The sequence below is a fragment of the Rhamphochromis longiceps genome, linkage group LG1 (assembly GCF_057381845.1).
Source record: "Rhamphochromis longiceps isolate RC_006_pf linkage group LG1, R_longiceps_female_GT1.1, whole genome shotgun sequence".
NCBI lineage: Eukaryota > Metazoa > Chordata > Actinopteri > Cichliformes > Cichlidae > Rhamphochromis > Rhamphochromis longiceps.
The window spans coordinates 22,910,420-22,934,728 of NC_140557.1; the positions used below are offsets into that span (position 1 = coordinate 22,910,420).

The 24,309-nt window shown below is 40.4% G+C and overlaps 1 protein-coding gene across 7 annotated transcripts in view; it reads left to right on the plus strand.

Annotated features, from left to right (window-relative positions):
• The window catches only part of tjp1a (tight junction protein 1a), a 106,019-nt gene that overhangs the window by 15,445 nt on the left and 66,265 nt on the right, over nt 1-24,309 (plus strand). For all 7 annotated transcript variants that reach the window (XM_085402683.1, XM_085402686.1, XM_085402682.1 and 4 more), the window contains exon 2: nt 10,216-10,429. In XM_085402683.1, the coding sequence (XP_085258809.1) occupies nt 10,216-10,429 (214 nt within the window). The remainder of the gene's footprint in view (nt 1-10,215; nt 10,430-24,309) is intronic.

Sequence of the window (24,309 nt, forward strand, 5' to 3'; positions counted from 1 at the left end):
AATCCATCAAGCGGGTTCGTAGCTTAGCAAAGTTGTACTAAAACATTTGACAGATTTTCGAGCGCCGTGTACCACATAAAATCATTTCGAGGTCAGTAAACACAACCAGAATTCATACATAAGGCACACGGGATTATAAGGGGCTAGAGCTGGGCGATATGAGATTTTTTCATATCACGATATGATTTTTTTCATTTCAGTCGATAACGATATATATCACGATATAAGCCAAATAACTATATTTGTAAGATTTAAATGTGCCGTTGCTCACAAGTAAAATGTGAAATAATCAGCAGCTTGTTTTGATTTAAATATTTATTTCTCATAATAAGTTCAACAGGGTAGATGTACTTAAGGAACATGAGACTTTTTCAGATAAATAAAGGCAAATATTGCAAACTACACAAAAGGCAGCCGCTAAAGCGTTTAAGTTTCAAAATAGAACAAACGAAACAGACTAAATTGTCAATTCCACTTAGAAACAAAATATTAATTCTAAAAAAAAATCTTAGTTTGTTTTACAGAAGAACAGACAAAACTGACTAACTTTTGTCAATATCAAATAAACTGAGAACTAAAAGGAAATTCTCAATCTCTCCTTGTTGTATAGCTGAGCTTTTCAAACAGTTTTAACAGTTACTTTAGTCTGACAAAAGCCGAATGACGAATTAGCGCTTCCAGTCAGAGACTGAGGCTACGTCCACACGTACACGGGTATTTTTGAAAACGGAGATTTTCCGTTTTCGTTTTAAAAAAGAATCCCGTCCACACATAAAGGCAGAAATGAAGGAAAACGCTGCTATGAACATGCCAAAGCAGCAGGTGGCGCTAGATTCCTAACCGTGCAGAAATGTTGGCCAATCAGAAGTCTAGAAGCCTCGGTGGGAAAAAGTAAACAAAGCTGGGGCATAGAAGCAGAACCGAGTCGTATGTGTGGAGGGACAGTAACTGTGTGTATATGTAAGCATTTAAACACTGCAGAGAGTAGAATTAACAGTAACAGTATTGTAGAAATTCATTTCACTGAAACAATAACGTGGCGCACAGTGTGACGCATGCACCAGTTTATTGTATTTCCAGACTTGCTTTCGGCACAATTTACAGTGCACGCTACTCTGTTTTATGTCAGACTTGAAATAGCCGAAATACCTTCACACTACGGAACTTCTATGGCTCTTCCGTTCGACAATCTCTCCGGCGTTGGAACCATCATCTGTTTTCTCTTCAGTCATGCTCGGTTGATTTTTCTAGTCGGCACACTCATTTCCTCCATTACCCGCTGGCTGCTTCCCAAACAAATACACATGTGCGGCTTGGTACTTGTGCTGTACGTAACAAGTCACGCGACGTGACGCTGCGGCTGTGATTGGTTTGGCTCTGCGCTACTTAATTTGGATTGGCTGACCTTTTTTTTTTTTTTTTTTTTTTTAAGAGGACAAGAGCGGCGAGGTCTATCGCGATAGCCTAATTTCTCTATCGAGTAAAAGTTATATCGCGATACATATCGTTATCGTTCTATCGCCCAGCTCTATAAGGGGCACTGTCGATTTTCACAAAAATCAAAGGATTGATTTTAAGTGTGCCGTATTTTCCAAACAACACGGTAATAACGACGGCCCGCTAGCATGCTCTACCAAAAATAGTGCTTTGTTGTGTATCTGACAGACGAAAGCTAAACCAGTTCCACACCACTGAAGTTGCAGCATTTTTACAAACCAATTCTGGTTCATTCGTTTCATTTAACGATCCACTTTCGCTCTTCTCATTCTGCGTCGCCACCATGTGCGTAAGTAAACAAAGGCACTGCGCATGCACGTTTTACCCATATTCTATCGTGATATTTCATTTTCTTATCGTTGCCCAAAATTACACCGGTATTACCGTGAACGGTATGATATAGCCCAGCCCTAATCCTAAATAAGCTCCTACCCAGAGGAGGCAGCAGCATTTCCTGGTAGTTCATGTGCATGTGCTTGTTTTCCTATGTATGCCAAAGTCTCAATTCCTATTTTCGGATGAAGTGTGTTTACTGGCAGTGGTTTTCAGAAGTATTTCTAAGCCCATGTAGTGATTTCCAGCAGAGAACTGTGTCTAGAGTTTCTGTTTTGTTTTTTTCAAAGATCACGACCATTCATTATTGGTTTTTGGCCTTGCCCCTTGTGTGCAGTGATTTCTCCAGCTTCTCGTAATCTTTTAATAATATTGTGAGCCAGAAATGATGTGTTTCAGTGTGGCAAACACCCAATCCATCTTTCCTCAATCTCTCTGTGCACAATCCAAAGACCATTCACAGCCAACATGACTAATAATGCGTGATCATCATATAAATTAAAAGTCTGTTTTCCATGTTATGTCATATCATTGCTAATATGCTGATGTGTTTTCAGTAATCTGTTGAATCTACGGGTGATGTATGAATCTTGGTAACATCTGCATGAAGCTGCTGCCTTGTCTGAACCACATAACGATAATGAGCTATATTAAAATAATAAAAGTCAAATGTTGTAAGAAAAATTCAGTTTGCATTAGTTATGTCCTCATTGTGAGTTCTGCTTTATTGCCAGCAATTAATTATTATGATTGTCATTATTTAATGTGACTTTAGTCTCAGATGCTGAAAGCCTTTAAAAAAAGGCAGAAGTTTAAAAGTTAAACTGGATTTTCTTCAGCGGGAAGATCAAATATAAGCAGGCAGGAGGGTGAGCAACTTTACTTAATACAAACATTTCTCTTTGCCTTTTTTCTGGTAACTTGTTTTTTTTGTTTTTTTTTAATTCCAGGCTTTTCAGGAAGTCACGTTAATCACTTTTACTACATTTATCCAGCTTGCATATAATATACTGCTAAGAATGCACAGGCAGACATGTGTAAGGTCTAAGTCTAAACATGGTAGTGTGACCACAGCAGACCCACATCAGCAACAGCTGCTGTTGCAAAGTTATGTAAGTGCAGTGAAACATTGAGCAGTTCTCTTGTCCTCATGGATTCTCTGTTATATCTTTCCTCGACCTCAAAAAGTATTTGACTGCGACTCCAGCCTTTTCTTGCTCCTGTTCCAACTTTCCTGAAACACGGTGTTGGCATCAAACCCAATATTACCACGTAGTTTTATTTTAAATCACTGCATATGTTGTTTTTGTAAAAGCTCCTGTAGGCTCCTCCCTTACATTTTTTATTTGGCAGATGTTTTACGCTGGAAACTCTTCCTGATGCAACCCCAAATGGATTCGTGTCTCCTCCCATATTTTCTTTGTACTTGCTCTAAATTAATCATATCAAATAGCACATCAAAGCAAACTATGGTGGTCTGGTTTTGTTGAAATTTATTTACAGGATACCAGCTGCTGTTGGAAGCAGCGTTGTGCCTCAGCTGCAAGCGTGAACTTGTTCATCTTCTGCTACTTCTAGTATTCTGTATAGTTTTTATATTTGTGCTCTGTTTTTACAGTTTTTGTGAAGCAGAAAATCAACAAGCTTACATTTTCTGACTTTCAGCATGTATGTTATCTATTGATTATAGTTCAATTACTGCAAAAATAAAAACAATTGTAAAAAAAAATGGCCCTATTCAAGGTATGTTACATTTTTATAAAGTCTCCTCACAGATTTCGGAAAGCACTGCTATAATGGATTTAGATGAAACAATGATGAGTCCATTAGGGATGCAGGACTGACAAGTCTTACAGTCTCTATTACATCATAAATTGTATGCTCTCGTACATGACTCAAAAATAAAGCTGCGGAAGGTCTTTCAAAGTTTTTTTTAGAAATTGGCTGCTCTTTCATTTTCAGTCCAGTCCCTGTACCTGACCATTTTCAAAAATGTGTTTGTTTTTTAGTCACTAAACACTGACCAATGAATTATTCAATCATAAAAAGAGTCTCTGTCTGAAGGGTTGAACCAGTGTTGTGGCTACATATAACAGACAACTTAGCAAAGAACTTATTTTAAATTGTATCTTTAGGCAAATTGTTACCAGCAGCCTGTCGCAAAAAAAGCTTCATTTGTCAGGATGGCAAGGATCCCAAACACACTGCCATTACAGTAAAAGCATATCTGGTAAGAGGAACACGATCAGTCGTGGATAGTGAAAGCTTGGACCTTAATATTATTGAATCAGTCTAGGAAAGTAGAGCTTTGAATGTCCTTCAAGAAACCTGGAGAACTATTCCTGAAGACTACTTAAAGGATTTACAAGAAAGCTCGGCTAAGAGAGTTTAGGCTGTGTTGAAGAACAAAGGTGATGACTTTCAAGCTCATTAGAGTTGTAAAGACTTTTTTTTTTTTACCGTATGTGCTTTATTTCTGTGTTTATTTGCACACGTTTCAATAAATTACTTAACCTTTTTCTCATTTTCTTTGCATAATATAAAGAAATGGCTCAGGACTTTTGCACAGTATTATATCTTGCCCAAATAATAAAACAATTTTATTTTATGTAAATAGACATCATATTCATATGAACATAAAATGCAGTGCCATGTAAGCACTAATACCTCAAATCCTTGAGCCACATAGTTCCGGTTTCTGTTACCCTGTGATGTCATCTATTAGTGTAGGATTAGTAGAATGACCTACAGGTTGTAAACCAGCACACAGATACAGGCCCTATCAGCGCTCCTCATTCTTAGAAGTGTGTTGTTAAAACCAAAGAGCTTCATACGCTTTGTGTGTAAATGAAATCCCCTTGTGAAAGTAACACTGGGATTACAGTGACAGAGACTGAGCTCTGTACGTGCGTTCTAGCTGTTAGTAAATACAAAGATGAATCAGGTGCAGGTCGCATATAGAAAAGGCAAACCTTGAAGATGAAGTGCAGATAAAATGGCTTTCCTCGAGTTCACATTGTGTTAATGATAATTATCTAATGCTGGCATGATAAGACGTTAAACTGAGATACTGAATATGGAGAAAACTGCCCTCTAACACAGCCTATAAAAAAAGAAGAATTCTACCTGATTTAATACCTAATTTAAATTTGGGTGAGTTTCCTCTTTAGTGTCATCACCTTGGGAAGCGCTTCCAGCACAGATGCTATTTTTAGATCTCTATTTTTAGATTTCTGTCTGAAGGTCCAGTTCAGACCAATTGCACCAGGGTCTCCGGCTCACACTGGATCTACTCCAGTATGTCAAAATAATCACAAATATGACAGATAGGACTGGTGATGATTGAAGATTGTGCTGGTGTGTCCAAAAAAACTAGCTGGCATGCACCCAAATTCACCCAGTCTATTACAATATATTACAGTAGAACGCAATGTACAGTTTGACCCTTGGGATGAATTTAAAGCACGTTGTTGACATTAAAAACATTATTTTTTAAAAATCACGAGCTTCCTCCTGGTCACTCTCCTGACCAGCTGTCCCACCTGCAGGGTTGGAGAATGTGAGCTCTTCCACTAAAAACTGCTTGGTCTCTTTGTCGTTACTCTAATAACCTGGGATCACTGAGAAGAAAGCTGAGTTAGTTCGTCACAGATATTTGCCATAATGTAATCACAGAGGTACAGAAGTGGTCATGAAAACCTTGTGGAGTGATGTGGAAGTAGCAGCCACACTGGTAGCCGTAGGTGCAGAAAGACATGACTTTGAAGAAGAGATCAGCCAAATTTAACTCCCCACCCCCCCACCCACCTGCAAAACACTATGTTAGCATTATCATCATTAGCATTATCATCGTCGGTATGTTAGCATGCGTTGGTTAGCATTTAGCTTCAATCATCTATGTGCACTAAAGGAAACGTCAAAGACCTGCTACTAAGATTTTAGAATCTCAACTCTTGTTAAGAAGTATGTTTTCAAAGTTGTTTAACGCATTTGCTAAAGAATTGGAGGAAAATAAAATCTATTAGCTTGGTCACCTTTTATCCATTTTTAAAGGATCAACAGGATAGCAGGACATGATGTCTACTGAGGTCTCAAGGCTTACATTAGTATTCAGCTCAGACACTGTGAAGCTATCGATATGCATTCTTTTTTTTATCCTGTTCCATATTAAAACAGAGTTGGAGCTGCAGAAAAGGGAACACAAAAAACACAATATATTCTATTTAGCTAATTACACTTGAAAGTGTTCCTCAGATTTCACCCCCTAAATGTGAGGCTATAACTGAGCCTTCTGTTACAGTTTTTGCCCACTGCTTGAACACATTTTGCAAAACCCCGCTCGCTGTGCCAAAACTGTACACACAAGTACACATGACACAACACTGGGAAATATACTATTCACATCTGTGCCAAATTGGAACTCTACTCCCAAAACCTAAACTCTGCTGTCAAAACCTAACATTCCTTTGTCAAAATGTAACTCTGTTGACAAAATGACACATACCTGCACCATATGCAAACACTCACAGATCAGGGGGAACACACTAGTCTGCTGTACATAAAACACTGCAGTCCTTGATTCCCATTGTTTATTCAGAAGGCACATTTACAGGAGACACATTTCCAAACAACCATAAACGCAAATAGACCTACTCAATACTGTACATTGCAGTACCATGAATACAGGTACAGCAAATAAAACAACAACAACACAATAGTACTGCAATAGAAAAAACACTATACTGTAAACACAAAAAACCATGACAATTGTGCATAAGTGGGCTCATGGATCCCGCCGTCTGTTGGGGTCTGGCCACAGGACCTCATCAACATCGCAAGCAATGTCCTCTCCCGCTAGGCACCGGGGTAAATATCCTCTTGCTCTCCCTCCATCCATGCTTGCAAAGTTCTTGGAATGGCTACGCTGAGGGCTTTTTGTGGTTGGCTAATTGGTGTTCGGTTTTGCAAGTAGGTGCCTTCAGGTGTGTATTTGAGTGGTTGCAATTACCCGATGTGTTTTGTATTTTGGATACATGTGTTTTCCGAATGGCACCCTGAGATTTCATTTTGTGAGCGAAGTGTCTTATGTATGAAATAGAGTGTAGCATGCAGGACCATGTGTGTTGCATGAGGGAGTAGGTGTGTTGCATAATTGGTACTGGGGTGCAAAGCAGCGCTTTTGTTTAAGGTAGGGGTACATGTGTTTGAGGTATGGTAACAACAGCTTCACTTTGTGTTACTTTAGTCTAAGCATGGGTTTATAGTGTTCAAGCAACGGGCAAAAACTGTAATAGACTCATCTTGAAATCCAAATCCTTTGCTGGACAAAAACAAGCAAAAACAACTTTTATTGACAGTTTCAGGTCTAAATGCAAGTGCAAAGTGCTTAATGTGCATGGATTAAGGCCTTCTGATACACAACACACCACAAATAAATCGTGCTAAAATTACCACAAAGCGTGTGTTTTCAGAAACTACTATGGCTTTTGCTTCAAAGTTGGCAGTGAGGAGACTAGCTGGGAACAAATACCATCATATAAGAGGCTTAATGAGCTTTAGAAAGGAGCAGCCAGATGTATTGACAGTATAGGCATATAATAAAGTGCTCTGTCATGTATGTTATGTAGCCATGTTGCCGTTGGTTAAGAAATAAGAATAAGAAATATTAGTCAAATATATGTGGTTAGGTTTTTTTATATGTTTGAATGGCATACAAATTATTACCAGGAAATCAGTCTTTAGTTTAAACGAGCCTTCAGAGGGATTGGATGGCTTTGAGCGCAGCATGTGTAGCATGTGGTGCTACCGTCTTTTGTTTTTACTTCTGCTTGGTAACTATAAAAACAGGCTGGCTATTAAAATGCTCAATAGACAGCGGAAACCCCTAATCATGCTCCTGCCGTCCTCATGCTCAGAAAGACTGACAGCCTGTCAGTAGGTTTATTTATTTTTTTCCTTGACACTGTCATGTGTTGTCAACTTTAACACATGACAGTATAATACTTTGGTACGAGCATCTGATTGATGACTTGTCATTACGATACATTTGAAGTGCAACAAATAGCCCAGTGTTTGTTTTAAAAGGCCTCTACTGCAGAGCCGAGATGGCTTAGATCTTAAAATGACTTAAATGCACTGTGTTATTGTGTATTTAAGAAATATATTCGTAAACACCATTATGAAAGCAGATAATTGGTCAGTTTGCTGGTCTGAAGCATTCAAGCGTGTGTAAACACAAAGCCACAGAGAAACGATATCAGCAATGATCTTCAGTTGTCATCAGTTATCATTAATCATTAGTTATTATTAATCTCTGGTGCTGTGAAGCCAGCCACCCCTCCCTGAGCCTGGTTCTGCCTGAGGTTTCTTCCTGTAAAAAGGGACTTCCCACTGTTGCCAAAACGCTTGCCAATAGGGGGTCGTGTGATTGTAATCAGAAGGTTGCCGGTCTGAGCCCCGGCTTGGACAGTCTCGGTCGTTGTGTCCTTGGGCAAGACACTTCACCCGTTGCCTACTGGTGGTGGTCAGAGGGCCCGGTGGCGCCAGTGTCCGGCAGCCTCGCCTCTGTCAGTGCGCCCCAGGGTGGCTGTGGCTCCATTATTTATGAAGCGCCTTGAGGCGACTTTTGTTGTGATTTGGCGCTATATAAATAAAATTGAATTGAATTGAATTGAATTGAATTCAATGTAGCTTGCCATCACCAGTGTGTGAATGTGTGTGTGAATGGGTGGATGACTGGATGTGTAAAGCGCTTTGGGGTCCCTAGGGACTAGTAAATCGCTATATAAATACAGGCCATTTACCATTTGTATAAATAAAACTTGGATTAAACTGAATCAATCTGGGAAGGATTCTGAGAACAATTTGAAGTCTGTCATTCTACAGTGAGAATGATTTTTCACAAATGGAAAACATTCAAGACCGTCACCAATCTTTCCAGGAGTTGACGTGCCAGCAAATTCACTCCAAGGTCAGAAAAAATCAAAGAGCTAGATCTCAGACTCTACAGGCCTCAGTTGGCTTGTTAAATGTTAAAATCCATCACATTAAAATTAGAAAAAGACTGAACGATGAGCTTCTTCGCTCTAAAAAGGCCATGGCAGCACGGCTTTGGTTTGCAAGGAGAGCAAAGTGCAAATGCACACCTGCACACCACAACTCCTCTGCACACTAAAGCTATTGCCACTAAAGGTGGTTTTAAAAGCTACTGAATCATGAGGGGTACTTAGTTTTTCTCACACTGCTTCTGCACTTTGGCTTAGTTTTTGTTAAATAAGTAATGAAATGTGATATGTCACTGAGCTTGTCTTAAAGTAATTTTAAATTTTGTAAGGACCAGATTATTGTTTTATGATGTCTTAACATGTTAAACCTTTGAACTGACAGAGTGTTCTTTCTCTCTACCATGACTGTATCTTTATATCCTTTTCCTTGTAAACCATGTATGTAGGTGGTGTTTTTAAAAAGTATTTATTCCTTTGAAGAATTTGAAATAACTTAAACAATTGTATTCTGTTAACATTTTAAGGCGTGATTGAGGAAACAATCAAAATTGCAGTGACTTATTTTTCCAGGCAGTTCACCTTAAAAGACCTTTGCAGCCAAGCATGTAAGAAGCAAAGCGTCTTCATTGTGGCTTAATAATAGAAGACAAGTGGATGCTGCCTACCTAGTGCCCATCTGCAGGCTACCCGCTGACATTCAGCCCAATTATTCACACTTGCTTAAATGGCACTACAGCCAACAGGAGAAGATGTCCTTTAAAAAGTAAAGACAGCAAGAGGAAAGTTATGTCACTTTGATGCTTCAGGCATTTTTATGTTTTCCCTCAGATACAGCAGTGCTGTCTGCTAGCATGTGTGTTTTTTGTGGCTAGCTCTTGGGAGAAATCATCTTCATTGTGAGCGCTGTTGTTTTTAATATATGTAGCTACATTAAGTGTTTGAGCCCACGAGCAATGCATTATGGGAAACATTCAAGATTTTGGCAGATTTTGTCCCCAGAAATGTTAAATATGAGTGTAACAGGTGAATTCAAGTGAGACGTATGCGTGTGTTCATTTTCTCAATTTATAGCTATTTTCTCAAAGTTTTGAATGAGTAAGTTTAAATGCTGAGATACCTAGCTTGAAATTTTGAGATAATAACCAGAAATATTGACTTACAGATGGCATAAAATAAAACCAGGGGCAGAAAGGATCTTCCAAAGATTTCAACTAACTTTTGTAGATTTTTGGATTTTTATCAACTAAATGCAGTTTGGTGCTGAGTAGATACACTACATTTCCAAAAATAGAGTTGATTTGATGAGTGTGAAACTTAACCCCACTGACTCTTTACTGACTATTTCTTGACTTTTCATTGACTTTCTGTGTCTCTGTTGCAGGGTGACCCCGGCAGATGGAGAGTTATCCCCCTCAGGTGCTCCTGGATGTTTAGATGAGCCTACAGGTGCTACTGGTGGCGCTGGTGCTATGGCTATGCCTGCCACATCCACTCTCTCGTTGCCTATGAGCCAAGGTAAACCTTCCCTGCGTCGCATCAAAGGCCGCATTCACCGCAGCAAGAGCCTGGACAGCCTCGATCTGCTTGACTCCAATGTAAGGCCCATGCACAGCTTCACTCTAACTTAACTTGTACAGAAATAGGAGGAGAACTGGTGATAGATAGTAACAGCCCGACAACTGACCACGTTTAGGAGTTTGAGTCTTATAGGAAATGTGCTGTGTGTATAGAATAAAAGTGCGAATGAGGGAATGTGACTTGCAATGTGCTTTGAGTGGTTAATAAGATGAGGAACTTGCTTTTAAGCAAACTCCATTTTAACAGAAACAGAGATGTTGAAGGGAAATGATTTATTGTAGTTTCAATGCAAACTAAAGGCCCAAGAGATATCCTAATGATTTCATTCAGATTGAAGCCACAGCGTTAATACACACACACACACACACACACACACACACACACACACACACACACACACACACACACACACACACACACACACACACAGAGGCTGACCTTCGGTTATGTAATATTTCTGTGGTTTTCAGATGAGCACAGTTTAACACTTTCCATATGTCTCTCTCTATGACTGGTTTATTCTCATGAAAAGTATTAATCTGATAAATGATTGGGTAAGCTGCTTGGACTTAAAAACCCTTCCTATCTCTGGGATTGTCTATTGAGCTGAGAATGGCGTTTGGCCCACTCTCACCGCTGGTTAACTCGAGTGTACTTGTGTGTGTTTGCTAGGGTGTGTGCGTGTGTGTGTAGGCAGTTTGGTATTTGGGAAAGAAACCAACGGTTTATGATGTTAACAAATGCCAACCTGCTACTAATGCATGCTGGGTAAGGCTGTGGTCACACAGATAAAGATCTCCTTCCCTGCACGGTGCTACTGTATGTCTTTCTTTTCCCTCTACTACTGTCTTTGTGTCTTGACCCTCTGTAGATGTCTCCCCTAATAAATGTTCGCAGCGTGATGTTTCCTCATCTGCACCCGACCTTCCTCTCCATGCTGACAGTCTGCAGTGTGTGTGTGTGTGTGTTTGTGTGTACACATGTGCATGCTTGCTTTACTTGTTCAGGGCATCAGCCGGCCTTAATTGAGAGTTGCCCGGTGTCTCTGTGCACAGAGCCTTTGTTCTTCACAACTGGGACTCATTAAGATTACGTTCAAGAGAGGCGGCATTTGCAGCTTGCACAAGTTAATCCATTTTTGATGTGAAGGTGGGTTGAAGGATGAGAGAAAAAGTCACAGGGTGGAGGTGACAGTCAGGAACATGCTCCGAGATGACACAGCACAGCATCGGTCTGAACGATGCAGCAAACGCACACAAACACACACTTACGACCGCTTTTGTCTGTTTGATTGACTGCTGGCATGAGGTCTCCTGTCAGTTTCTAATTTTGAGACAGAGGCGAAAATATCTCATAGATTTTTAAAGCAACCTTGAGTGCCCTGCTGCATAATACTTGGCAGTGAGCCGTCTGGTCTAACTCAGAGGATTTTTTTTTCCTACCTTGCAGACGTGATTGAAGTAAGACCAGAGGTGGGTTGCACTGGAGCTGTAGAGGCAGATGGTCAATGAAAGTTAGATGTGACTTTGCTGTTGTATCATCGAAGAAAACAAAAACGTGCAGCACTCACGGCAGAGCTTTGGTTGAGTGGGAAATGAGCAGTGCAACTACAGCAGTGCTGTTGCCAAGGATAAAAACAGGGCTGAAAGATTTAAGGAAAAAAGATATATAAGTAGGCATATATTAATTCTTTTATCGACAGTAATGTGCTTTCCTTGTCCTTCCTTTTTATTAAACCCTTTTGACTGGTTTCAGAAGGGCTTAGGGTGGAAAAGGTGATGCTTGGTCTATTGGTTGTTTTTGCTAGTGTGAAATACTGAAATACAAAAGCGCTTTTTCTTTGCTTGAATCAGAATTTTTTTTAAATAAGACTGCCACCAATCTCAAGGGTAGAAGTTGTTTATATACCAGCAAACCCAACTTCAGCAACCTTACAAATGTTGCTGCCGTTTAGTTTTTTGTTTTCTATTTTCTTTTATGTCCAAAGTAACGTATTTGTTTTGTAGAAATCCTTCTGCAAGAACTTGAGATGTCGCTAGTTTCCGGAAACTAGTGAGCTAACTTCCTGCTAATTTCCTGCTAACTTCTAACTCTTTTAAACTTTGTCTTTTACATTGATGCCTGGATGTTAAAATTTACTGTAACACCCACTGAACATTTTAATGTAGAGTAAGGGTAGTGTGGTTATATTAAATATAAGGCAAAGAGAGAACTTTAAGGAATTCTAAAGTGACCATCAAAACCATGAAAAAATATTGCTGTAAACAGTTTATTTTGCGACACAATGAAACAAATGATAGCGTAATATGAAACGATAGACGTTTTCATATCGTAACAAACTGTTTATCTGTCCTATAGGTAATATGTATAAATATTAGCAGCACTGGCATGAATGTACATTAAAAAAAGATTAGAATTTTGTGTCACATCAAATTGAAAAAGAAAAAAACATTGCTTCATTTTCACGAACTTTTCACTTTTGTTCTGGCACAAGTCCTGCACTTCCTAATCTGTCAGCTAGCGCTCAATTTGTAACATGCGCCGATGTGACTCCTGCAGGAAGTATTTTAGGCATCAGTGTAGGGAAGCCAGAGTTGCTCTGAGACTCAGAGTCAAAGCGATGCTTCACAGTCTTGTCTTTAAAGACCATCCATCAGCAAAGATAGTCTTCAAACACAGCCTTGAGAAAACCTGTGATTTAAAGCAAGCCTTCCTTTCTTTCTTTATTTGTGTTTATTTTTTCAAGCTTACGTTCTAACTGAAACATAATAAAAGTAAATCTCAATACTTTACATTTTGCATTAACCCTCCTGCCATCCTTTAAAAAACTCACACCCATCACCCTAGGGACCATTCTCAGCCACGCCATAAAAAGACCATATATCCATATTTTATTCCACTTTAAATTAGCCAACCTTGTAAAACTACTTCTCCCTGAAATATTCATGTAAAGTTTTAATTATATTTTCGTTGTTTTAACCCTTCAAATCCCAGTGTTATTACATGAGCGCCCTGTGTTATAAGCCCCAAAAACCAAAAAACGAAACTAAATATTTCCACAAAAAACCAGTTGAAGTAATATGTGATTGTCATTATAAGTAGGCCTTTAGATGGACCAAAGATTGGCACCAACATACATTTTGACCTGCCATTATTTTTTTTGCATTTTTTTTGCAATTTAAAAATTAAAACTTCAAGGCCCTGAGTCTTCATTGACATCCAAGAAAAGAAGAAAAAATAAAATCATATGATGATAATTTGGGGTTGAAAAATAGCGTTTATAATGGAAGTCAATGGGCAGAAAATGGTCCCCAGGGTGATGGGTGTGGGGATTTCTGCTGCTCAGCCATTTTAGGCTGATTTAAGGAATTCACACTGGAATATTAACATTGACAGGTAAAAACTATCCTGTGGCAAGTTTGGTTATATTCCACTGAACACAGTGGAAATGGCAGCCATTTAACACATAGCAGTGGCACAAAAAGGTCCCAAGAAGGCAGGAAGGTTAAATATATAGACGCTGCAGACTATCCATTTCATCTCACTTGCTCCTCGCTCCATGTATCAGAGCATGTTACACAAATACATTTTCTCCCGTTCGCTTGCCCTGCTGTGGACCTCCGCATGACGTCCATGAATGTAAATTCGTAGCATGAATAATAGATGGAAGAAATGATCCACGTCGTAATGTAGCGTTTTCTTTCTTTCAGTTGCAGCTATTTTTGCACATTAAAAAAATCAGCTCAGTGAGGACTACAGAGAGGAGAAGCTGAAAAAACTGTGGTTAAACTGGGTGAACTGATATGCAGAGACCTTGAGCTGAAAGTACACAATGTTTTAGTGAAATCTGTGGGGCACAATGCCTCGTCTGCTGCACTGTAGCGTTTATTTATCACTTAGTCTGTCCAAATAAGAAAACAAGAATTGCAGATTTTAAAAAAATAAGAAAAAAAGGTTCATAAGGTAAAGTTAATAGTACTTCCAACACCTAGTAGCTTCTGGACTTTTTGAGTGCGGTGTTAATATCTGGAAGGAACATATCCTGTGGACAGTGAATAGCCTTTGATGAGCAGTTGGCGATGAGGTAGGCTTGCCTGCTTTCTGTCAGGATAATGGCCAGACCAAAGATGGCAAACCCACAAACACAAACTGACAGACGGGTGTGAAAGAGAGATTACAAAATAGAGTCATAAATAAAAGGTTATGACATGAATGGCCGAGGGAGGGCTGAGCGAGTGGTTTGGCAGCGGGTGCAGCATGTACCTATTAGATGAATATATTTCCCCTGGACAGACAGAAGGCTCTGCAGACGCCTTACAACTCATTCTCCTCGTCCCTTGTTTTCAAGGCACAGTGGCACAAAATTGCACATCACATAAAGTCGTTTATTTCACCAGCGCTGAAACAGTCTGCAGCCTTTGTGGTTATGGAACGATATGCTGTGCCTAAAGAGTGTGTGTGTGTGTGTGTGTGTGTGTGTGTGTGTGTGTGTGTGTGTGTGTGTGTGTGTGTGTGTGTGTGTGTGTGTGTGTGTGTGTGTGTGGACTGAATATGGTATTACAGCAGCAACAGTGGTTATTTCTGAACAAATTATTAAATCTGCAGTAGCGCTAAGCTTCTGGTATCATCATCATCAGTGTGGGAAATTAACAACAAATAGGAGCCAAATGCTGGTGGGTTTTGTAAGTTGCATGGCTCAGCCAGCAATGGACTATGAAAAAAATACATGTCATCAAAATACATGTAAAAACTAAATCATAAAATGAAACAGATATACCTGAAGTTCACGACCTTAATAGAGAGGGAGTATGTATGCATGTGTCCTGTTGCCAGGTCAAACTCTTAAAGCTGTCCCGTTTCTTGGCTGTACAGTGTTACTGCTGTTCTGCACAAAAGCAGTCCTGATGACGTACACCAACACAATGAGATCGTTAGATGTGATGCAATCGTGAGAAATCTGCCACAAAAGTCAGCATGCAACATCTGTCAGAGACCACAGCTCTACTCGTTCTTTGCCCGCCTCAAGTGGAAGCACAAACGCATTTCATGTTGACACTGGCACATAAATCCAAAAGCAGGTATGGAATGTATGATAGTGTAAACCAAAAACTGGCAACATGAAGTCAGATGTGTTTTGGCACATTATTATTATTTTCTTGTCATGAAGAATAAAATGAAACACGAGAAAGTTAAACATAATGGGGAATTTAATTTTATTTAATTTTGTTGCGCAACAAATTGCATGTATGTACGGTGGCCCTGAGAGGCCAAACGGACTGCAACTTAAGAAAACACCAACATTAAGAAAAACGCTGCAAAAGCACACAATACACAATGAAAATAGGAAAAACGGAAATAGAAGAAAACAGATTTCCAAAAGCACAAGGGAAGTGTTTCCTGGGAGACAATAACCCAACGGACCAGTTTCAGCACTTGTGGTAGCTACCTGGGTAATGTGCCAGTAAAGTATCTATTGCTGTGTGATTTATTACTATTAATGAAGGCTACATTACAACCTGCTAGCTACAAACAAAATCATGTGCAGTTGTGATGTCCACCCTAATCTTACTCATTTTAGATTAAGATTTAAAAATGTAGTTGGCATTGCTTTCAGAACTGCACGTGATTATTTGCAGCTAGCAGGTTGTTAATGCATCAAGTCTAACAGTCTGTGGTCTATGAACCAACCTCAGCTAACACCAGCTAACAATGTTAGCTTGGTGACAAATAGCCTTTAGTAATAGTAACAGATCAGTACATTCATGTAGTTGTAAAATGCATGACAATATATCAAGTAATCCAAAGTATTCAGAATATGTTACTCACATTGAGTAACTTAACAGAATACATTACAAATTACATTTTGGACCATTTTGCATTCTTTAATCTGTAGTGGAATACATTTTAAAAGTAACCTTCTCAACACTGATTATATTGAAGTATATAAATAAAACTGATAAGACAAATAATGCTGTACGATTAATACTTTTTCTTTTGTCACTTACCAGGATTCTTGCTTGTGCTCCTTTTACTTGAATAAAGAGATCTTGATTGGCAAATGGGACATTCAGTGAAGCATTATCACTCCTCATTATTTGCATTAAGCAGCAGCACATCTATAGGCTGTAGCTTTCATGCTCCCTATGGCTTTCGTTTTGATTCCAGTGATTCATTAGCTTTTTAAAGACACAAAGCCCTCTGCATAATGACATGCTTTTTGCCTCTTGTGTTAGCTCGTGCTGCGGCCGCTGTGCATTAGTAATGTCAGGCAGGAAGGGCGTGCAGGATCAATGATGGTTCTATAGATAGATGAAGCTATGATCTATGCCAGCCACAGCATGAAAGTGAGAAAGATTTATATTTAACACAGGGTCATTTGGAACCATTCGCATTAAACTGGTTTAATCAATCCCTCTCAGTTTGCAGGGTCAGTTGGATGGGACATCAGTGGTGATGTAGCTAAAGGAATTCCCGGCCTCATTCGTTGAAGATAGCGTTCGTGTTGGTACGTCTGGCAGTCTGCTGTCCTCCGTGCAATATTGATTGGTCGCATTAGGGAGTCTGCAGGTCAGCGTTTCTCTAATGGGGGCAGAAAAAGATGGAGGAGAACAGAAAGTAGGGGATGAGTAGATAGAATGAGGTAAGAAAGGAGGGGAAAATTAAAGGCGATGAGACTGACGGGATGTCTGACTTAACGTGTAGCTGTACTGGTGTTGTTTTTCTCACGCGACCTCAAGCACAACCCCATCACCGCTCTGCCTCACAGTATTGATTAGATGTGCTATAGCTAGTTAAAGAGGACCTGTTGTTCTCACCTTCATGGTCTTTGTTTACAGCATATTAATACAAATGTTTGCCCACCTTCACCTGGGCAACTGTCAATATTAAATAAATAACACCAGCGAGCACTGTACTGTGCTACTTAATGGCTCAGAAGAATTAATTTTATTGATCAGGTCTGACTGGCTGACATCACAGTGGCATCCATGTGAGATGTTTTTGGACAGCAAACTACTCGTGGTGCTTGTGATAGGTAAGCTTTAATTTTGTCCTAATTCACATGCTATTCACTTGCTTGTTATTTAACAGCCTCAGTGAGTGGCAGCATTTCCTCAGTGACCTTCGGTAGCGCTGGTGTTTTCGTGTAACTTTAGATCTTGCTTTCACATCTATCCTTGTTTGAGTCTCTGGGCTGTTTTAGTAGCGCTGAAATGTCATCTTCTGAATAATTTATTATTCTTAAAAGCAACACCTTGAAGCCCCGGGTAAATTAAGCCAAATGGCACGACGGATTCCCCATTGTTTGTTTGTTTTTTGTTTTTTTTAATGTTTGGGTTGGTGATGTGTCCGCTGGAAGTAAACAACGGGTCCTGCATGAAACGTGTCGGATTATGAAAAGAGAAGATCGGGTTAATGTATGACTTCAACATTCATCCACGTGTCCACAGCAGCAGCAGCAGCAGCCGCGTCTAATTAGATGGGATGGAGTCTCAGCAGCTCCGCTGTTTCCATGGTAACACAATTACTGTGCCCTGGGTGGGAGGTTAGGGTGATAATGCGTGTAGGTTTACACAATGTCAGCGGACAGTTTTTTTTGTTTGTTTGTTTATGTAAAGAGGAAATATTATATTATGTTTAGCTTCTCGGATTTATTTTTCTGTTTGTGTGTGTAGAAGAAGGAAACGCTCACACAGTAATGGCGAACATAAAAATTCATATTTACCATCTGATGTCGAGGCTTCGTATATGATGTTGTTCATGAGTGTTAAGAGCTTCAAATATTTCATTGATTTGATATGACTAATGTGATGGTCTTCAGTCTGTTCTATGTTTTTAGAGAGATCCAAAGGAAAAGAAGAACTGATTGTAGCATTATGTTATGTGCTGTAAGATATTTGAAAAGCCAAAAAGCTACTTTATGCACAGGCTACTCCTGTTAATGCAGTCGAATCACTCACAAATAAAACAGTTCCCTTGATGAAATACGCAGAGAAAATTCAATTCAATTTGAAGCTGGCAGAAAAAGATGCAGACACTCGAAGGCATGGAAGTGGGAAAAACAGACAAGTGCTTCAAGGAAGTTGCAGGATCAACCGACCAGAAGTCCAATCAAGTCAATCGGAACTCAGAGGGCAATGTTGATCCAAGAAAACAGATGAAAGCCATAACTCTGGGAACAATGGTCCATAGTCTGATTATCATGTCATGCCCCTGTGGTATCATAAATAACCAATAGCATCACTGCTAGAAGATGAATGGTGCACCCGTTATGGTGGGACTAGCCACCCTCCATAATGCACGATGACTCTTTACCTCCAGGTAAAGTGGTGTAATGGGGGGTGGGGGGGGGGTGATGTTGCAGTGGAGAAGCCTCCACCTCTAGGGCAAGAAATCCTGAAAGTCTGAAGAAACCGATGCAATTATCTCCAAAGAGGAAGTTAGAAAAGATGCAACTTTCCACAATGCTTCCACAGTTAAAAAACAAAAAACAAACAAAGAAAAAAACAAAAACAAACAAAGTTTGGACATTAAATTTCATATTAAAGAAAAACTAAAAAGTAAACCTAATTCTCCAGCATCAGTGGGATGGCACCGTGAAAATATTCTGTACACACCTAGCAGTGACATGTTATTCTTGTACACACAATTTACACATGCCTACTGTTTCTAAATTATGGTCAGCGTGTGGCCCAAAAAATGGCAAATTACTTATTACTAAGTAGACGGATATCAGCTGAACAGCCAAAACAGTATTAAGTTTTAACATTTGCCAACTCTTTACTTCTCACCTTGGAAGTGCACGGTTCATAGTTTGCTTGTACTGTTTTCTACTGTGCACAATATGGTCTCTCCTTCCTGGGCCCTGCACTGCACCCTCACCACACACAGCCCAGTTTTTTACTGAAATACCTGAGACATGAAGAAAATAAAACACTAAGGACACATCTCCTGAAATGCAGTCACACTCCAATTTAAAAATGAGCCCAGCTGTCAGAAATATCCTCCGACTGGATCAGTGTAGCCACTCCACACACACACGCTTACGTGAAGATGCAACGTGAAACTGTAACGAGGCCTGCTCAACTTAGAATGGTCTGATAAAAAAAAAAAAAAGTGTATAAAATCTCCGACAGGACGTACACAGCGCGATTTGCTGGGTACTACACATTCTTCCACAGATATTTTTGACTTCTTTTTTGACTTTTTTTTTTTTGTTGGTTTACCTAAAACTTGATTGAAACAAAAAAAACAAGACTGTATTTGCAAACCAATTGTATTGTCTAGGCATTTTATGCAGATTGCAAATCTTGAAATATGAGTATTTATTATCTTCATAAACCCCTGGCTTATCTGATGTGTGCTGTAATATTAGTTAAAGCGAAGATGATCGCGTGTCGTTTGTCCCTTTTTATCATCTTTCTATGTTACGCTCTTTCAGCAATGTCAGCCTCTCTGATGCTGCTGTACACCGAAAGATCTCTCTAACCTTTCCTACCGTGCAGGCACCTTCGGGGGCTCTCATTACACGTTTGACTTTTATTTTCCCTCTCAACTAAATCGACCACCAGAAATGTGAAACTTTGTCAAGTGAGACACCTCCAGGGGGAAGTCACGATGGCAGCCTGCACCCTGGCTCTGTGGCATCTGTCTGCAGACTAAATCGACTGAGTCGAACAAACAGAGGACGGGAAAAACAAGGAGAAATGAACGGGTTAATCAGATCTGATGGATGGAAGGAGATACTATGTGTGTGTCTTTCTGCTTGTCACTGTATCCGTGTGCCTCAGGACGACTGTTTGCTTGGGGACAAAGGGGCTCTCAGGATGGATTCGTCAGAAGCCGGGGGCTGTGCTGTGCACCATTAGGATCAAGGATGCTATTTCAGGATGCTACCTGCTGAGGGATGTACTCTGCTCACAGTTTTGATGGCCCCCTCCGCTCAAGTCCATTAAACAGGGCAGAGATGGCCTCTGCGGCTGCTGAGTAACCGTGATAGCGCCTGTTTTCACAAGCTGACCACCTATTTTAGGTCTGATGTTTATATGTTTAATGCTTGCATTTTGTGAATGATTCTGGTCTTCTTCTATATTTAACCTCCTCACTAATATACAATCTAACTCCATCACTGGCGAGCGTTTGATTTCATCCCTATCTAAGATGCTTGTCCTTAAGGCATGACCTTTTGTGGGCTTGCATAACTGTCTCCACTTTAGGTGGGGTTATAAAAGCCATGCAGAGAGTCTTCTGCTGCTTTCCTAAAAATTAAAACAGGTACAGGTGAAAGATCTTTAAACAGTCACTTTGTACGTACTCAGCTTTTTTGGAATTTAAGTTTTTAAGTTTAAGACTTAATTAAAGGTTTAGGTGAAGAGCAAGCAACTAGTCTTTATGGTGGTATTGTTGTTAGGCACCTCACCGGGATATGAATATGCCTGTGTGTGTGTGTCTGTGTGCACGTCTGTTTATTTGAGGAAGATGAATCAGCGTTGTTTGCTGACTGACTGGTGCAGCACGGGGATGCAGAGTGACCTTGGTGGCCTTTGGGGTTAAAAGTCATGTCTAGTATGACATGTTGTTTACATTTTTGTTTTTGTTTTTTTCATTTTTTCCACGTAGAAGATGTGCGATTAAGTAAACTGAAAGGAATAGACTGGCAACCCTTCCGGGCTGTTCCCCACCTTTTCTCCAGGATCCAGCCCCCCTCCAACTCTTGGATAAGTGATTTTTTTTTTTACAATTAAGATGTGGTAACACTTAAATTTTTGTTTTTAGCACTTTGTTTCTATTTGATTAATCTTATTTTAAAAATATAGAGACTGTAGGGTGGCATCCTCTCCTTCCTCCTGTTGTCATAAGTGACTTGTTTAGTGTGGGCTGTAACAAGTTACTCCTTCTCCGACATTACTGTTCTGTAATTCACCTGTGTGGCCACTAAAAGTGCTTTTGCTGCACCAAAAGAATTAAAAAGGCTCCGAAGCTCTGCCCCCCCCCCCCCCCCAATCAACACGTCTGGAAAACAGTGAGGGCTTTAATCCTGCAGAGGGCAGAGTTTCACTACGAACCACCTTAACCCTGCTGCTGAGGGGACTACTGACCTGCTCAGCAGTGGTCTCCATTTTAAAGGACAGCATAATATACCCATAAGTGGATATATGTCATATGCTGCACACCAGTTTTAACTCTTACATAGATAATTATATCTCTGCCATATTTTTGAAATTCAGTTTGTGATGAATTGAAAAACAAAGATCAAGACGTCAGAAAAGCAAGTCATCAGCTTTCATGTTAGTCTAAAGACAATTAGAATCGAACAGCCTGCTTTACTGACATATGAACAGACATAATGAGAGTCTCCGCAGTGAATTTCTACTATCTCCAAATTCAACCGCACTAATATTACATTGGATAAATATGTACAGGGTGGGCCATTTATATGGATACACCATAACAACATGGGAATGGTTGGTGATATTAAAGTTGACATGTCAATGGCTATGGGTCCATTCTTCATCAATGGAAACCTCAAGGCCAGTGGAAATTTGAAATTGCTACATGATGATGTGTTTCCCTCTTTATGCACTGAAGCTGGCACGTTCCCTGAGTTTTTCCAGCAAGATGGTGCACCACCACATTATGGGTGCCAGGTCCGAGCATTCCTAGATGAACTGTTTCCTGGAAAGTGGATTGGTCGTCGTGGGCCAGTTGAAAGGTCTCCCGATCTGACCCCCTTAGACTTTTATCTTTGGGGTCATCTGGTGTGAGTCTATGGTGTGAAGATACGAGATGTGCAGCACCTGAAACTATGAATACTGGATGCCTGTGCTGGCATTTCTCCTGCGGTGTTGCTATCAGTGTGTGAAGAGTGGGAGAAGAGGGTTGCATTGACAATCCAACACAATGGGCAGCACACTGAACACATTTTATAAGTGGTCAAAAACTTGTAAATAACTCATGAAAGAATAACGTTACGTTGAAACCGAGCACACCATTGTTTTTCTTGTGACATTACCAATAAGTTTGATGTGTCACATGGCCCTCTTCCTATTGAAAAAACAAAAGTTATATCCAAGATGGCCACCATGGTCACCACCCATCTTGAGGAGTTTGCCCCCTCACATATACTAATGTGCCACAAACAGGACTTTTCACAAACGATTCCCATTTTATTATGGTGTATCCATATAAATGGCCCACCCTGTATATTTAATTTGCAATAAACCTCAGGCCTGTAGCTATTGTGCATCCCTCTGTGACTTCATGGGTTAGCCTTCGAAGCAGATGCCAGAAAACTTGATTAACTGAAATCGACATATCAGAAAAACCTACTGGGGATTGCGCTGCCAAGCAGAGAGAGAGAGATCTGTGTACCAACGGAGAAACAGAGGGGCACGGGCACAGATTCATCTGCAGATTAACCACATGCTTCTTGCTAAACATGCTATCTAGTAGTATTTGAAAAATGAACTCAGAATCTGGCTTTAGCATGAATATAATCAGCATTACATCTGCACTGAAGAGGAAGAATGTGTGAACAGTGAAATATAAAAGTTCCGATGTTCTGTTCTTGTTCTCGTTCATGAAACTGTAAGGGGCGACGTGAACTCCCTGGCAAGGCTGGTCACATTTATGAGGTGGTGTCGAGCCTTAGCTGGAGATATTTTATTAAAAATAAGAGAGGGGGCAGAAGGGAGAGCAGGAAGGGATGACTGATCAGTCAGCTGACAAGGATTTTATCATCCATGGGTCAGCGCCTTCACATTGAATGCAGTGTGCCTGGTGCCACTGGTAGCCTTGAAGTTCAGCTGGACTGTGCACAGTTTCAGAAACTCCGCATGGTCAGAGGAGCAGTGTTTAAAGAGGCGCCCTCCAACAGTATATATATCTCTGGCTCCTGTTCAGTGGACGCTCCCTCTGAGCCTCAGTGATGTTGCCAGTGGATTAGCTGTGCTCACATCCCTGTATCCTTTGTTATATCGTCTGCTTGTTTTCTTTTAATAAAGCTTGCTATCCTCCTTAGTCCCGGTGGAGGCTGGCAGACTGACAGGCATACGAGACACCGAGCAGGTGGACAGGAATGACAGGTAGGGAGGGTGTGATGGTGACAAACTGGGCGGAGGTGGAGAGGTGTTGCACGGGTGCTAGAAAAGGTCACAGCACCACAAACCCCTCTGTTTGTTTGGCGCAGTCACAGTTAGCGTCACACCCTGCGATGTTGTCGCTTTTGATTGTGTCTTCTTCTGTGACGAGCTACGTTCTTGTCAGTCGGAGTTGGAGCCAGATTTGCTTTCATGCATATGGGCACTTTTACAGTGGCACGAGCAAACCTGCTCGGAAGGGGGAACATCGCTTACCTTTGACACCCCCTCCCGTCAGTAGCAAGTCAAAAGGACGTGCTCTTGAAGATAAAGAGAAACTCGACAAGAGTTTTAAGCTGTGAAGAAATTTTGATCAGTAATCGTCCCAGTCTGATGACTAACAGCCTGCACCGGTTACAAATTTAGCGTGCAACATGAAATGTTGTTGCTCATTTGATTCTCCGGTGGAGGCAGATGGATGTATTGGTGACCCCTCATCCCCCCCCATCGACTGGATGAGCTCCACCTTCCTGCAACGGCAACTTAGTCATCATAGCCGCTGATGGTTTGTCCCTAATGGTGATCCATAAATAAAGGAGCAACCAATGAAGAGAATTGATTTCCACAAGCATGGAGGAGATTTATGCTCTGACTTGGACTCCTCTTCGCGGCTGTATATCACTCCTCCTGAGATGTTTTGCCCTTCATCTTTTTTTTCTTTCCTGTCTCTGACTTTAACATCCAAAACAGAGAGCTCCCTCTCTCTCCCTTTTTTTAGACAATAACATTTGCCAAATGTCTTTCTCTTTTGCCTTTGATCT